At 53.8% G+C, this 16190-nt stretch overlaps 1 protein-coding gene across 2 annotated transcripts; it reads right to left on the reverse strand.

The window, feature by feature from the left end:
• Positions 1-6478: 6478 nt before the first annotated feature.
• On the reverse strand, positions 6479-13739 carry Sstr5 (somatostatin receptor 5). Of its 2 annotated transcripts, none has more exons than XM_063268457.1 (2): positions 13415-13702; positions 6479-8918 (listed from the first exon to the last, which is right to left on the reverse strand). In XM_063268457.1, the coding sequence occupies exon 2, from the start codon at positions 8877-8879 to the stop codon at positions 7791-7793; it is 1089 nt and encodes a 362-aa protein (XP_063124527.1). In that variant the 5' UTR covers positions 8880-8918; positions 13415-13702; the 3' UTR covers positions 6479-7790. The 2 variants fall into 2 exon arrangements, with proteins under 2 accessions (XP_063124527.1, NP_037014.2); NM_012882.2 differs by having other exon boundaries at positions 7661-8918; positions 13626-13739.
• Between the last annotated feature and the right edge of the window lie 2451 nt (positions 13740-16190).

The following is a 16190-nucleotide window of genomic DNA, read 5'->3' on the forward strand; positions in this document are numbered from 1 at the left end:
ACCGAGACTGACATCTCCTACGCCTGTCTTTAGCCAACCCCACTGGGTCCCTGTGAGCTTTTTCTCCTCTTCCCCGCTCTTCTCTCACACTCTGGCCTCCTCCTAGGGCATCTCTAAGAGTTTTGTTTGGCACGCAAAGGCTGGCCAAGTTGGCTAGGATCCAGGAAGCCTACACAGCTGCAGTCAGAGACACAGAAGCATGGCAGAAGGTGTCAACTGGTGGTCCAAGGGCTCTTCTTTCCTTGTGCGTGCCAGGGTTATTGGTGCTGGACAGTCATGGGTCTCCAGGTGCCTAAAGTCCCTTGGGTTTTGCCTAGGAGGCCTTTGGCCTATGAGCCCTGACCCTGTTCCTTCCTACATCCCCAGTGGCCAATAGGTAAGTGTCACCATGACCCCTCAAGGTCACCACAATGAACCAAGGTTGAAACATCTCTGCCTGCACACCTAAAATGGCAGACAGGTCCCAGGTGCCAGGATGGCCAACAGGCCAGATATAACGGACACTGTATCAGCAAATTGTCACCTGCAGTACGCCCTCACCAGGAAGCTGGCTGTGGAAGCCAGGTGGCCTCTTATTTCAAGTCCCCTTGTCTGGGGATGAGCTGTGCAGGGAGGAGCACAGAGCAAAGCAGCCCCAGAGTGAAAACGCTGGCCTTGGGACGGTAACCATCTCTGACGGGTCTTACTGGTGTTTGCCTGTCCTAAGACGTAATGGTGAGAACTGGAAGGCAGAAGGTGTTCGGTCAAGGGAAGTCCAGCCACAGAGACAAAGCTCAATTCAGGAACTGCAGCTGACTGCTTCAACTTCCCCACTTGGTTTTGGCTACATGTTTCTATGCTCCTGGCATTAGATGACGCTCTCCCTAATTTTTTCTCTTATTTGGAAGCCTCATCTGAGGGGACAGACACTCTGCTCTGCCCAGGATATTCTCCACTGGGAACTGCAGCGGGCTGTCTTAAACGACTCAATTTCTGATGAATGTTTTAAGCACTCAAGTTGAGGTTTTGCTGTCTTTTTCTAGTTATTATTTTTTCCTTTTTGCTTTGTTTGAGACAGCATTTCTCTGTATAGCCCTGACTGTCCTCGAACTCAGTCTGTAGACCAGGCTGGCCTCTAACTCAGACATTTGCCTGCCCCTGCCTCCCAAGTGTTGGGATTAAAGGCCTGGGTGCCACCATTACCCGGATAATCATCCTTTTACTTGGCTTGCTAAGCATTAACTAATTCAAAATGGCAAGGGAGGCTATTGTAGTTTAGTCTCTGGACCATACAGAACTCAGGGCTGGTCAGCTGTAGGGGTCAGAGGAAGGGAGGGGCAAGGCACAGTGGGCATGGCTCCATCCTCTGGCTCTGCACAATACCAGTCTGTTTGACTGTCTCCCTTAGACAGTCCCAGGGCTATCCCAGTTCTAACTCTTGAGAATCTCCCATTTCCTTACTCAGAGATGTCTACTCCAAGTGTCCTGTTCAGCTCCTGAAAAGAAAGACGACCCTGACACAGGAGGTCACCAAGACCAAGGCAGGTCTGCAAACACTTAAGCATAAAGGTCCAGAAAGATCCCAGTGGACGGGGTGGGAGGGGTGCCCAGGACTGCCCTCATCTCAGGAACCCACTCAGGATGCTGAGGCTGATGAAGCTCAAGTTACACTTTGACCCTCGGTTTGTGTATACTGAAGCTAGAATAGGAGGCCACACCCAGGGTGCTGGGCAACGTAGAGGTATGTCATGAACTGCCTTCAAGTGCTGGTGGAGAATGCAGAACAGAAAGGGTTCCCTGTAGAGATAAAGGTACCCACACAGGAAGGAGGATGTCCAAGGGGGAGTCCTCCCAGGTCCCGGTGCCCTCCCCCCTCCCCAGATGCTGATGTCCACCGTGGGTAGCAGAGAAGCCTGAGGCAGGGACCTGGCTGTGCATCTCTAGGTCTGTTGCCTGACCAGTGAGGCACCAGGATGAACGGTCAGCACTCACAGGAGCCTGCTGGACTCCAGTGCAGGGGACAGTGCTCTCTCTGCCTTGTTCTGAGGTGTGAGGTTTATCCCGGCTGCATTCGTATGAATCTGCATCTGCGTTCTGTCCAGTTCACACGTGCAGCGGTGTGCAAAGGGCCTCCACTGGGGCCTCCACAATCAGACCTGTTCTGCAGCCCCAGGGAGCCCCACTACATTTTGACAGCCTTACAGTGTGAACACAGCTGGTTCTTCAAGGCTGCTAGGCAGCCTGGGAGAGAGGCTTCCAGGTGACTCGGAAGGGCAGAGGGATTGGCACCTGGCCTTGGTGCAGACATCTGGCCTCTTGCTGTTGAGATGAAGGGACATGTGGGAAGAGTAGCCCGGGACTACGGGGTGGCGACAAGGCCAGAGGATGCATGCTCTCCTAGGCTGCTGTCTTTGCAGCCTTTGCAAGGGACTCCCAGACAACAATACCTTCACTCAGCCCTGAACCAGCACCTCAGAGCTACAGAGCAGGGGCTCCCATGTGCAGATGGATGCAGGAAATATGACTCTACCCACGGAACCCAAAATACACCTTCCACCAGGCTGGAGAGACAGGAAAACCACAGCCAGGCCTGCTTCTAGGTGACCCATTTGGAGAGACAGAACTGAGCTCACAGAGAGACCATGTTACCATGGGCTGATACAAATCCTGCCGGAGTGTGGGCAGGGCTGAACAGGAGAAGGGGAAGGCAGCGAAAGAGTGTGGGGGAGCCAGGTTCTTAGGGCAACGCAGGACTCAGGGTTGGCTCTTGGGGCTGTGCCTGCACCTCACCCCCTACCCTCACATAGTGATTTCTTCTCCCTCCCGGCTCATTTATCTTGAAAAGACCCCAGAGCTGGAAAAGGGTGTGAGAGTCAGGATTCGATTTTCTGCACAGTGATAAAAGCCTGTGGGACACGGCCGACCCTGGCAGAGTGGTAAGCACACCTTGTGAAAGAGCCCACAATGGAAAATCAATGCCACCCTGGCCAGTGCCCTGAGCAATTAGAGATTACAGTTAGAGGGAATTTATGGCAGCAGCCAGGACAGCCAGCTGTGCAGATCCAGAGTTAATCAGGAACATGTTGGCTCTACTCCATGTGATAAAACTAAGAAAAACAGAGGGGCTGGTGGGATGGCTCAGCGGTTAAGGCTGCTTGCTGCCCTCCCAGACTTTGACTCTCAAAACCCACGGTTGGCAGCCCACACCGACCTGTAACACCAGCTCCAGGGGATCTGGCTTCTCTGGCTTCCATGGGTACCTGCAACTCATATGCATTTATCCATATTCATACACATATACCTACACAGAATTAAAAATAAGCAAAAATCAATCTTCTAAGAACAGAAATAGCCAGGTGTGGAGGTGAACACCTTTAAAGCCAACTCTTGGGAGGCAGAGGCAGACAGATCTCTGGGAGTTTGAGGCCAGCCAAGGAGGGAGGAAGGAAGAGAATCCAGGTGTAGACATTCTGGAGCTGTCCCTGCCAAGGAAGCTTCGTCTTGTGTTTGACTTGCAGCTGAGTGGATTCCCATCGAAGCAAAACCCTGAATCATTAGCTGAAACCCACACAACCTGACAGTTCCTACTTGGAAGCAATCAGCTGAGTAGCATTTAACACACAACTTGGAAAGCCTCTGTCTCCACTCAGTACCTCAAGGAGCCTGTGTTTATGGGTGGACACTCAGTCTCCTCCTGGGCCCTAGTGGTTGGACTCCATTCTTGACCTCATGGCTCTGCCTAGCCCAGACTAGCCTTGAGCATACCATGTAGTTGAGGCTAGCCTTGAGCTCCTGGTCCTCCTGCTACCAATTGCTAGGGTTACAGGTTTATGCAAGCACATCTGGTTTATCGCTATCCAGCCCAAATGATGACAAGGCCTGACAAGCATGAAGCATGCCTCAGATGTGCTAGGACACGGTTCAGGATGTGCTGACACCTGTCATGGATGGACCTTTGGGGACATTATGCCGGTGTGATAAGCTGGCGATGGGACCATGATTGCATGTACACAAGATTCTTGGTGAAGTGTGATCCACCGACAGGAAGGACATGGCATTGTTGGGGGCTACGGGAGGGAGCATTGCTGGTTGGGCGGGAGGAGCACCCCTGACTTGTTCTAGGAAACCTAGTATAACTACTTGGGGCTGAATTAGGAGCAAGGACATCTCCCCAGCCTCAAGAATCACAATTTCGAGGCGAATCTCAGATACAGAAAGAGACGCTGTCTCTGAGGTAATAGGCTTGACCATGGGCTCCTTCTCAGAAGCTTCAGCCTTCGTGGGAGGGAGGAGAATCAGGGGCCAGATGGACAGGCGTCCCCTCCAATGATTAGAGTGAAAGCTCACATATTTCCAACGTGCCTGCCATCCTTCGCACTGGCCTGTACTCACTCTGAATGGTGATGGGCCCTTTTAGTTGTGCCTGACGGTGGAGAGCCTAGGGGGGATCAGGAAGGAGAGAGGTGGATGCCACCATCCCTGGCTGTCCCTGTTGGGACCTCTCTCTTATATTCTCTTCTGGATTGGTGATTCTGTCCCTGCCCTCTGTCTCAGCATATATAAGCTCCCACTGTTTCCAGAAGCACCATAAAACTTTTCTGTTGTCACCCCCACAGAGAGGCCCCTGTTTCCCATCACAGAGCACAGGATCCCGGGAAACATGAAAGACAGGCCCTGAAATTGTGGCTGTCACCAGCCCTACTCTCTTGAGAACTTTCCGTGTCTCCTACTTAGTAAGAGGCGACAGTGTCCCCAGGCACCTGAGCCAGTGGCAGCCTGTGACCTTTACTCACCAACCCATCCTTCTTCCCTAGGATACCTGAAAGTGGTGGCTGATAGGAACCACCCTCCTCACAGCCACAATCTGCCCGGGGAATCCTGACAGGACTCCTGCTGATATGGCTTGGGAAGAGGCCCCGCTGTGGCACGACTAAGGGGACTGTTTCATTGTTAGCACCATTTCCAGCCTGCACCCCACCCAGCCAGGCAAACAGACATCTCCTGTCCCCCTCTGCATCCTCGGCCCTGCCCCTCAGGCTGGATTTCCTGGGCAAGGTCGCTCTGTCACCAGAACCCAGTGACTGATAAAACTCACGGATGCAGACAGCCATAAAGTAGATCAGCAGATCGCCACAGTGGCCCCAGGATGTTTGCTCTACAACTCTCCATGGCTCCAGTGGAGGACATCTCAGCCCTCATGGTGCCCAGGGCCCATGGCCCTCCTGTACACCCTCCAGACCTTTAATTCAGGTGCCTCTGGCTCCTGTCTCCTGCTGGGGCCTTGTCTCCTCTGCCCATCCATACCAGCCAAGTTTGAGCTGCATTGAACCTTCCAGAATATTCCACACATTTCTGAATCCTGAGTCGTCTTTCCCTACCTCGCTCCCTAGTCAGGAACCAGTTCCATCTTCCCCACCTAGCTTGTCCAGGCCACGTCCTGCCCTGTTCCTGGTAGCCTAGCATCTGTATACTATGCCCCCCCCGACTCTTGCTTCGTCCAGTGTCACAGAAGCTCATCCTCACTTGCGGGTGGTCCATGATGAGACCCTTGAGGCTGAGTTGGGACTCCATGTAGTCCTCTTTCCTGCTGCAACCTGTCCCTGACACCCCTGCCTATTCTGGCAGGAGGGTGAGCTTGCCTGAGCTTCTTGACCTCTGAGACCTCAGTGGTGCTGTCAGAACACTCTCTCGGTCTTGTTGCAGGGAGCAGAGGACTGACTGGTGCTGGCCCAAGGGGTCAGTATGGTAGAGCCACCAGGGATAGTTGAGAAGGGGGGTTGAGTACCAGTAGTTTGGGGTCTTCGGGAGGGATGGTATGCATTTGACCAGGGTAGGGGAACGAGCAAAGGTCACAAGAGTATGGCTACATTGCAGCCCTATTGGGGTACAGGAGTGGAGTTCAGGCTCTCTCGGGGCTAGGTTCCGATGCTGCCTCCTGCCATATGGGGCTTCAGGCTGGCAAGATGGGGAACAGGGTGTGTAGAGGTATAAGGGAAGCTTTTAGGACGAAGGATAATCTAAGAGGCACCCTCCATCCATCCCTAGGTCCTACTTCATGGGGCCTGTTAGTCCCTAGCTCCTTGCAGGAGGATGCAGGCTGACCGTCACATCTGTACTCCTGAGGGCACTCTTGCCTTGTTAGGGACCCCCTTTGTCAAAACTGTTGGCAGAGATCTGAGCCCTCTGCTAATTCTCCTGGGTCATTTGGTACGGATGCTTTTTGCAACGCCATCCCAGGAGGCTCGACGGTGGGCAAAGGCTGGGGGGTGGGGGATGGGGTAAAGTGACACACCTCTCTTCAGGAGTGGAGTCACGGTGGGTAGGGTGGTTTTTGCCACCAGCTCCTAAGAACTGAGGATGGAACCACCAGCTGGGGTGGACCCCTGCCTCACCTGGGGTCAGTTCTCGGGGAGTTGGTGATGTTGCACCTTGTGGGGGCTCTCTGCTTTAGGCTGGCTTCACTTGGTTCTACCGACAATATTTGCTTGGGGAAAGAAGCTGACAGTTTATTTCCTAATTTATTCAGAGGCAGGCTGTCGAACAGGAGGGCCCTCATTTTGAGGGCTGAGCTTCCAGGGTTGGCCTCTGCCTAGGGAGGGGTCGCACTTGAGACACAGCAGCTCCCACAACCTTCTCTCTGCTCAGTCCTGCTGGCCTGGCCTCTGCACCCTCTCAGGGAGCCAGGCATGCCAGGGAGGGCAACCCAGAGCAGAAGAAAAGTGGGATTAACATCCTTCTCCAGCCCTGGGGACACCATGGCAAAATGAGGATATGGGAGCTCTGAGCACATTCTGGGTCTGGAGTAGAGAAGCTGCTGGAAGCGTCTGAGGAGGGATCACAGATTCACCAGGGGCTTGGCCCTCTCTGGCACTGGTATTTGCACTCTCTCACAGGGTAGGTCTTTCCAGGCTCTGCTGTTTGTGCTGGGAGCAGTTCCTGCCTGCTACCTGCTTGCCTTGCTCCCTCTCCAGGGACAGAGCCCCAACCTTAAAGAGATAGAGGGCTGTTAAGTCCCCAGTGCGTTCTCCTAGTCTCTAAGCCTCAGTAGAACCTTTTCCCAGGGTCACCCTAACTGGGCCAGATTCTAGTGTGTCCCCTCCTCTTCCCACTCTTCACCATGTGTCTGCCCCACCAACCCACTCCCATCATAAAGGCCAAGGCCTCGCTTTCCTTGTGCTGGAGAAAGATGGGGAGCAGCCAGAATAGGGTCCCAGGGTTTCTTCTCTGCTGTCCCAGGACCAGTGCAGCTTGGTTGCAACTGTTGCCTCAAAGTACATGCAGCTACAGGATCGCAGAGGTTAAACACACGTGAACACCTTTCATTTGTCCTCCATGCTGACCAGAACATGGATTGGTGGCTGAGGGCTAGCAGCCCAGCACAGCTTCAGGGTGGGTAATTACCAGCACACACTAATAGTCTACAAGAGAATCACCTCTTGACTCCCTCTTGGAAAATCACTTCTTGGCCTTGAGAGACTGACAAGAATTATGCCACAGCAGGGGTGGAGGTGCCTGAATATTTCCAGGGGCAAAATCCAGCCCTTTCTCCCTGCTAAGTCAGTCATGTGGTCTCCAAACTCTCACCCCTGGTCTGGCAGAACATTTTGGTGAGAGAGATGGTCAGTCACCACGGGAAGACACCTGCTGTGCTACGTCTGCCCATGGCTTAAGCCACACACAGCTGTCTTCACACTGCCACCGAGAGGAGTCCAACTTGTAGGCCTGGGGGTGAATGCATCTCAGCAAACTCTCAGATCCCAGAAGACAACACCGTGGAGGCCTGGAGGACCCCCAGGGTGTTACAGGGGCATTCAAATCCTGCTGGTCTGCATGAGCCCATTGGCCTCGCAGCTGCGTGTGGGCAGTGTGGCCTGAGGCCGCCCACTCTTGTCTGGCCGTGGCTCTATGGCGTCCGCATCCTCCATACCGTATCCTCTACGTAGGCACAGAACCTTCCGGAAGCTCTGGCGGAAGTTGTCCGAGAGAAAGCCGTAGAGCAGGGGGTTGGCACAGCTATTGGCATAAGATAGGACCACCACAAAGAAATAGAGGCCGGCAGATGTGGGTTCCTCGGGCAGTGTGAAGGCCAGGTTGACGATGTTGACAATGAAGAAAGGCAGCCAGCAGCCCACAAACACCAGCACCACGACCACCACCATGCGAGTCACCTTGCGCTCCGAGCGCCTCCGCCTTGAGGAGCCTACGCGCATGCCTGCAGCCTTCACCTTGACCACAATGAGCAGGTAGCACAAGCAGATGACCAGCAGGGGCCCAAAGAAGCCCAACACAGACGTGTAGGTGATGAAGGCTGCACCCCACAGCCCCACAGGCTCTGGCCAGCTCAGGTTGCAGGTGCCCCAGCCCTCCTGGACATCCGCGAAGACCAAGAGCGGCAGAGACATGAGCAGCGAAAAGACCCAGACGGCCGCGCTGGCCATCTTGGCTACCCGTGGGCGACGCCACCGGGCTGAGCGGAGAGGGTGGACCACGGCCAGGTAGCGGTCAACACTCATGACCATCAGGCAGAAGATACTGGTGAACTGGTTGATGCCATCCAGTGTCATGACCAGGCGGCACAAGAAGGAGCCGAAGGGCCAGTAGGAGACGGCGTTCTGCGTGGCCAGGAAAGGAAGTCCCAACATAAATAATACGTCAGCCACGGCCAGGTTCAGGATGTACACGTTAGTAACTGTCTTCATCTTGGCGTGCCGCAGCACCACATAAATGACCAGTGTATTTCCACTCAGTCCCACGGTGCACACCAACAGGTAGAGCACAGGCACTAATACTGCCCGGGCTCCCATTGGCGATGCTGAGCCCACCAGTGACCAGTTATGGTTACCACTGGAAGCAGCCGAGGCATTCCAGCTTGGTGTGGAGGCCAGAGAGAGGGGCTCCATGCTGTCAGCTTCAGGCCGGGTGCCAGACCACGCGTGTCTCTGCAAGAGAAGAGGGTGTCACTAGTGGGCACATTCAGGCATTCCTTCCCCCGGCTGTCCCCAGCCCGCCTGCCTGACGTTGATGGGTAAACACCATTAGTCACGTTCAACTTGGCTGGGAATCACATTAAGCAAATTGTTTGGAAAACAAGCTAGAGAGGAAGAAGAAGCCACCGCAGGGACAAGAGGATGGGTGGCTGGGTGAGCCAAGAGGGGTATTATCTGTCGATACAGATACTGCAGTGGCTGCCCTATGACCCATAACCCACGACTTTCCCGGCTTGGCCTCTGCTCTCCAGCACTCTCTCCAAAACCTCTCAGAGCCCCGAGGGCAGCATTTCAGGAATGACATGAGCTCAAAAGGTATCACTTCCCTAGGAGTCCCCAGACTATGAGAAGTAGCTGATAGAAAAAGACTGGGAGGGTGAGATGCCATGGCTGTGGTAAGCCCACCATACCCGACACATGCAGCATCCTAGACCTGTTCTGTCAATAAGTCCAAGGCTGGACTCTCTCTGGGGCAGGGCCTTCCCTCCACAGGAGGGTCTAGGGAATGCTGTCCTCAGTAGACAGTTTCTACCCCCTGCAGAGCCTGAGGCTCTCAGAAGCAGCAATGACTCCAGAGGTCCCTGGATGACATTTTGGCTGGCCGACTTCTCACCCCTGAGGATACTGGGTTGATGCTAGTGCCTGCCCAGGGCAAAGGTCAGTTTCCTGCTCAGCCAAGGCAGATATCCTTAAGCCCTGGGCTTAGTGCATAGTGCGCATCTGAAAGGTGCCTAAAGCAGGGAGGCAAACGCACGGAACAGACGTGACAGCCAATGGGAACACACCAGGCTTCGGACATAGCACAGGAGGGGCACACAACCCACCACGTAGCGGAGTCAGAGGGCAGTGAGCTGAGTCCTGGGAAGCAGAGTGAGGAGGGTGCATGGGCTTTGTAGAGAAGGTAGGGAGGCAGGTGTGGGAGGACAGAGCCTGACAGATGAGTGGCAGGTGCCCACACTCCCTCGCTTGCTTTGTGTCTCACTGCTTGAAGTCTTTCATAAAAACAAAGATGCCCAAGAAGAAATAAACTAAACGCCTCCATCACTTGGGAAGAAGATGGGCAGGACTGGCGCCTATGGTTGGGCAATCATCATGAAATGTGGGAAGGACACAGGCCAAGGACAGGCCACAGGGAGACAGGAGTCCCTAGCCTGCTCAGCTGATCTGCAGGGGCCTGAGCCAGGCAGACATGGGACACTCCAATAGCTGTCAGGGCAGGACCTAGTCCTAGGGTGACAAGGATCATGCAGAAACAATTACAATCTGATATACAAGGAAAGGCAGGCCAGGAAGTGAACAGCACAGAGAGGGAAAGAAAAGGTTTCTCCCCCAAGAGGCCAACACACCAGAGGTTCATGGTTCATGCTCTCAAGGTTCATGGATGCTAAGGTATATGACCTGGAAAGCCAAGGGGAAAGGGATTGGCAGTGTATTGGCCAGGAAAAGGTGAAACAAAATCAGCTGACTTAACTAGCATGCCTTGGACACGTTTCAGTAAGCGCAAGATCTTTGAGTAAGGCATGGATAAAATATTTTTGAGGAGCAAAGGGTAAACAGAGCAGCCCCCACCTCACCCCCACACAAACCTTTTAAGTCACAGACTTTGGGCATGAAAAGTAGTCATTTTAATGTTGGGAGAGACGGCTCATCTGGTAAGGATGCAGACCGTTCTTGCAGAGGACCCAATTTTGATTCCCAGCACTTAGGTGAGGCACCTTACAACTGCCTGGAATTCCAGCTCCCGGGGGTCTGATACCTCTGGCATGTGTACAACCACACACAATCAAAAAATAAAACAAAACAATCTCCTAAAAGTGGAAAATAGAGTCATTTAAATAAACAACTAAGGGGGAAAAAAAGGAAGCCCACAAAACCCACGATTAATTCTAATCTAGATATCTAGATAGTGTTGAGGAGAGAATTGGTGAATTAGAGTATACTGAGGGATGCTCAGAGATGCATACATGGAAGAGACAGGAAGACCAAGCAGGGACCACAAGGACAATGAGGAAGGATGAGACCTCATCTTGCAGAGAGGATGCCATATGACTCCTCCTGGCTAATCGTGTCTCTAGTAGGATTAAGTCACTATACACCAGCATCATCTCTGAGCTACAGAGCATCACATAAGGAGAAAATCCTGAAGAGTGTTAGCAGGACACACCATGGAAACACTACAGTGAGAATGACAGTACTATTCCATCAGCAAAGATGGGAGGTGCGTGATAACCCTTATTTAATAAAAAAGGCCAAGGGAAGACCTAAGGATGTAGAGTGATTACCTAGCAGGCATGATTACCTGAGTTCAATTCCTAGCATAAACCAGATGTGATAGCACTGGCTTGTGATTCCTGAGAGAGACTGAGGCAGAGGATCAGAAGCTCAAGGTCTTCCATGGCTACATACTAGGTTTGAGGCCAGCCTGGGATACAAGAGACCTGGTCTTAAGATAAGAAAGGGTTGAAGAGATGGCTCAGTGTTTGAGAGCACTAGCTGCCCTTCCAGAGGAACCCAGGTTCGATTCCCAGCACTCTCATGACAGCTCACTGTCTATAACTCCAGTCCCAGGGGATCAAGGCTCTCTCATGGCCTCTGCATGCACAGCACTGCATACATGTGGTACATAGATATACATGAAGGCAAAATACCCATACACATATAAGAAAACTTAAAAAGACAGTGTTAGAGGAGCTTCCTTGGAGGTCAGTAGGTGGAACTACAGACTGGCTCACAGCAGGACCATGGTTTAGAGCCAACCAGGAGTAGTGAAATGTCAATCAGGAGACCAGTGTGCATGGAACTCGCAGAGACTTGCGAGTCGCCTGTCCCGGAAAGACCAACCTAGGGACCTGAAGTGAGTTTGAGAAAGATGATGGCTCAGCCCCTGAAGATAGGCTGTCTGCTGCCAGGGGTCGTGGGGGAGGGCTGATGGGCTCAGGCCCTCCAGAAGAGGCTCTGCCTTGGGGTAGCAGTTCTTGAGCACGTGTGTCTGACCTTAAGTCTAGCTCTTAGTTTCTCTGGGCTCCTCTGAGGCTACTCTCTGACCGGCTCCTTCTCACTGCTACCCAGAGCCCAGGAGTGGCTTAGCAGACCACTAGCCCTTGCTGTCTGTGCAAACACTACAGCTCCCAACCAGTCTCAGGACTGCAAAGAATAAAATGGGCCCTAGAGCTGCTCCTGTCTTTTGGAACATAATTCTGCAAGACCCGTTTTTAAAAGAGTAATATTTTTTTTCTACTCACAAGAATTACATGTTCAGGGGAAACTGCCCCTCCGGCCATTTCAGTTGTGGGAGGGTGGGGTTTTCACGTCAGAGTCCAACCAAAGACCTGTTTAGCCAACCCCCGTTAATGTCACTTCCCCAGCACATGCTGGCCCTGCCCACCTCACACCTGTTATCTTTGAGACTTTGGTGTTTGACCGGACACTGATTCATCTGGAGATGCAAGTGTCAGATCGCCCATCCTGTAGGCTTCTGTCCCTGCTTTGCTGAGGGAGGGGCTAGAGCCACACCCACCCTCCCCATCCCATCCCCACCCACAGCGATTAACGATCCCCCTCTTGCTGCCTTTCCCCAAATACACTCCACCTCTGAACACTTCTGGAGACAGCCAGAGCCAAGGCAGGGGGGAACATTAGGCAGGTAGGCCTGCCAGGTGGACCAACAGGAAGGCTAGGACAACACAAACCTCTCGAAGGGGCTCAAGTGGGTCCCCCTGCCCTGAAGAAGGATATTTCCATTTCCAACCCATTTCCTCGGAAATCTGAGCCTTTACTTTATGGAGAACCCAATACCGGCTTATGATTGGTCATTGCTGCTACTGGATGCTCTGGTGCATCCCACCTGACCCAGCGATGCATTCTGTTGCTCGGCAACAGTTCCAACATCTGACTTCGGGCACCCGGGTTCTGGCTATCATAACCCTAAGTCATGCAACTGGTGGCAGGGACGGGAAGGGCCCTGAACATCAAAGAAAGTTCTAGGACGTTCTCCATCCCACGTAGGGGGCATTATGACTGGAGGACCGTGAGGCTTCAAGACACCAGTGACCCGCCATGGCCATGTGGGGACTCAATTCCCAGAGGGAAGGGGTGTACCCAGATTTCCTGCTCTGGTGCAAACAATCCTGGGGACCTTAGATCCCATAGGGCGTCTATAAGTGCCAGGCCACAGCCCTATGGTTGACACCACTCTGCCGCCCTCCCGCGGACCCATATGCGTTCGCCACTGCTCCTCCCCGACCGTCCCCCACCCTCGGCGTCCAGCTGCAGACCTCCTGGCCTGCCTGATGCTCCCTCTGCGCCCTCCCACCTTCCCTCCGAGACCGTGGCTCCAGAGGCCTCTGGGCTCACCCTCGCAACCCTCCCTGGCACTAGGCGCGCGCGCCACGGAGAGACCAGGGGCGCATAAGCAGAGGGAGTCGTCTGAGTCCCCTGTGGCTTCTGACCTGACTCAGGCACACCGGGAGGCCTCCGAGTCTCCGAGACAGAGGCAAAGGGATGCAGCTCCGGGGTTGGGGAGCGGACGCGAGAGGGGCTGGGGCAGAGGCAGGTGAGCCCAGCAGATGCCCAGAGGAGCTTGGCAGCTGCAGGCAGGGGCCGAATGGCGGGACCCCAGGCCTGAACTGCTCTCAGAGACAGCAGGAAGAAGCGACAGACCTGTGCAGGACAGGGTGCCCACGCCGGGGCGGGCACGGCGGCGGTACTTCGCAGTTAGGCAGCGCACTCGGGCTCAAAGAGCAGTGTGCTCACTCGATTGCTGTACGAAGTCGGCGCCCGCCCTCAGGCTAGGGGGAGGGCAAAGAGGGTGGAGGAGATAGAGAGGGCGGGGCGAAGCCGGGCAGGGCGAGAGCCTCCGGTGGGGTGGGCTGGTGAGGCAGGGTAGAAAGGGCGAGCTCCCGTGTGCAGGTCGAGAAAGGGGGTTTCCGGGAGGATCTGGGGGTCGGGGCAGTGGAGTCTGGTTGCCTGAGTGAACGCTTGTCTAGCTACACGATGCCCCAAGTCACCTAAGTCTACCAGTCTCTGAGACCTTTGTGCAGCCCTGTAGACAGTGACTTAGACCACGCCCCCATCTCATCCTTTTTCCAACAACCAGTTTGGTTTGCGACTGGAAGCTTAAGGCTGAAGGGAGTCCCCCTCTGGTGCCTGGAGAGTTTGAGTCCTCACTCCTGAGAGAAGTCTGGTGGCCTATAGAGATGTCTGAGGTGAGGTTCCAAGAACAGAGGGGAGGCAGTGGTGTGATCCCTGAACAGGTAGGGGTGAGCCGGGCAATCTGTACTTCCCACCAGGCCCCAGGCTTTGGGAAGCTGCTCGCTGAAGAGTTGCTAACTTTAACAAGAGTTGAGTGCCTGCCTCCTCTGGTTCTAGGGACAGAGGCTGTCCCAGCAGCTCTCTGACCCAGAGAGCTGGCACACAATTCAGTTCTTTACCATGATCTGAAGCTCTGCAGTACCACCAGAACAACTGAGAGACACACATCCAGTTGACATCAGGACCTGGCCAAAGGGGATCTGGGAGTCAGCTTGTCCTCAAGTGGAGATGCTTCAGCTCATCAGGTAGGTGGTGCCTTCTCTCTCTCTCTCTCTCTCTCTCTCTCTCTCTCTCTCTCTCTCTCTCTCTCTCACATCTCTCTCATTCTATGGTTTCTCTATGGAACTTGGATTAGGTGTGCAGTGGAGAGAACTCAACCGCTTAGCAATGGTCCGTGCTCCAGCTCCTCATGTTACTCCTCCCCAGGCAGACTTGGACTCCACATTTAGGAAGAGTTCAACCTTTCCTTTGTCCAGGGCTCCATCTCTTAAGTGACTGTCAGCTTCCCGAGGAGGTTGTCCAAAATCCCGCCACAAGGACACCGCCGCTGTTCTGCAGACTGAGCGTGGGTCCTCTCTGGCTTTGGATGGCAGCTGCTAGCCCTTTCCCTCCAGGAGCTGACAGCTGCCTTCTCTGGTGCCCTACAGGGTATATCAAGACAGATTGAGCCACTCTGGATCCCCAGGGTCTCTGCTAGATACAGGCATGGCATGAGCGGAAAACCAGATGTTCGAGGTGATGTGGGAGGCTTTCTGGTGACTGTGTGGGATGAGGAGACAGGCTGAGGTGCAGGAGAGTGTCCTCTCATTTGGTAGGAACCCTCTCTGTGTTTAAGTAGGAGATCGTTTCTGAGCACGCCCAGTGAGGTATACGCCCCCACCAAGACAAAAACAGCGTCTGTCCCACTAGTTCAGTGTGTAGCAGAGAGCAATAAACAATAACAAAAATTAATAAGACTAAGATTCGATCCCCAGCTCAAAATGGTCTGTAACTCTGGTTTCGGGGAATTTGGTGTCCTCTTCTGGCCTCCGGGGACACCAGGCACACACATAGTACACAGGTACAACACCATACACAGAAATAAAATAATAAAAATAAGAAATATTTAGATTGTAATAAAGACAAGCAGGAAGCTGGGAACCATCTTTGATGCAGTGTGGGCTACTGAGGAAGAGGAAATCAGCAGACTGAAGGCCCCAGAGCAGAGAGAAGCTCGTGGCTGAGCGAGGGAGCCATACACAGTCCAGACGTGACTCCTTGTTCTGTTCCACAATTCTAGCCCTTCTCCGTTCCAGCCACTGTCCATTCATGCTTCTGCTACCTGTCACCAGCCCTCTCCTTCACCCATACTGCTTACTGTGGTTATGTCCGAGATTGGAAGATGGGCAGAGTAGGCAGTCGAGGCTGGCCAGAGACCAGCAAAGGAGGCCGCAGGAGGCTGCTTCCAGATAGCACATCTGCCTAGCCTAATCTGCCCTAGACTCCTCCAACTGAGACAACAGAGACAAGCTACTCACCTCACCTCAGAGCCTAATCTTTCCACCACCCCAGTCTCCAACAGAACCCCATTCAGGCTGATCCCCACCTGACCACACCTCAGGCCAACAGAGTACACTTCGTGGTGGACAGGGTCCCATGTCTCCAGCTCCCTTGTCTCTGAGCTGGCAAAGACTGAGGCTACCCACATCCAAAACTCCAGCAAACGCACCCTCACGACCTTGCTTGGCCACACCAAAGTTGGCTCCTTCTCAGAGAATTTTTCCATTATGCGACATGGGATGAAGTGTGGCAGGAGCTGGCCTCTGGCTGCCATCTGAGCCAGAGGTGCTGCAGGCTGAACGTAGGGGTTGCCTTTGGTCATAAAGCCACCCTAGAGATGGCACTAGTGGGACATAGGCTGGGCCACAGTGGACC

The sequence above is a fragment of the Rattus norvegicus genome, chromosome 10 (genome assembly GCF_036323735.1).
Source record: "Rattus norvegicus strain BN/NHsdMcwi chromosome 10, GRCr8, whole genome shotgun sequence".
NCBI classification, from domain to species: domain Eukaryota; kingdom Metazoa; phylum Chordata; class Mammalia; order Rodentia; family Muridae; genus Rattus; species Rattus norvegicus.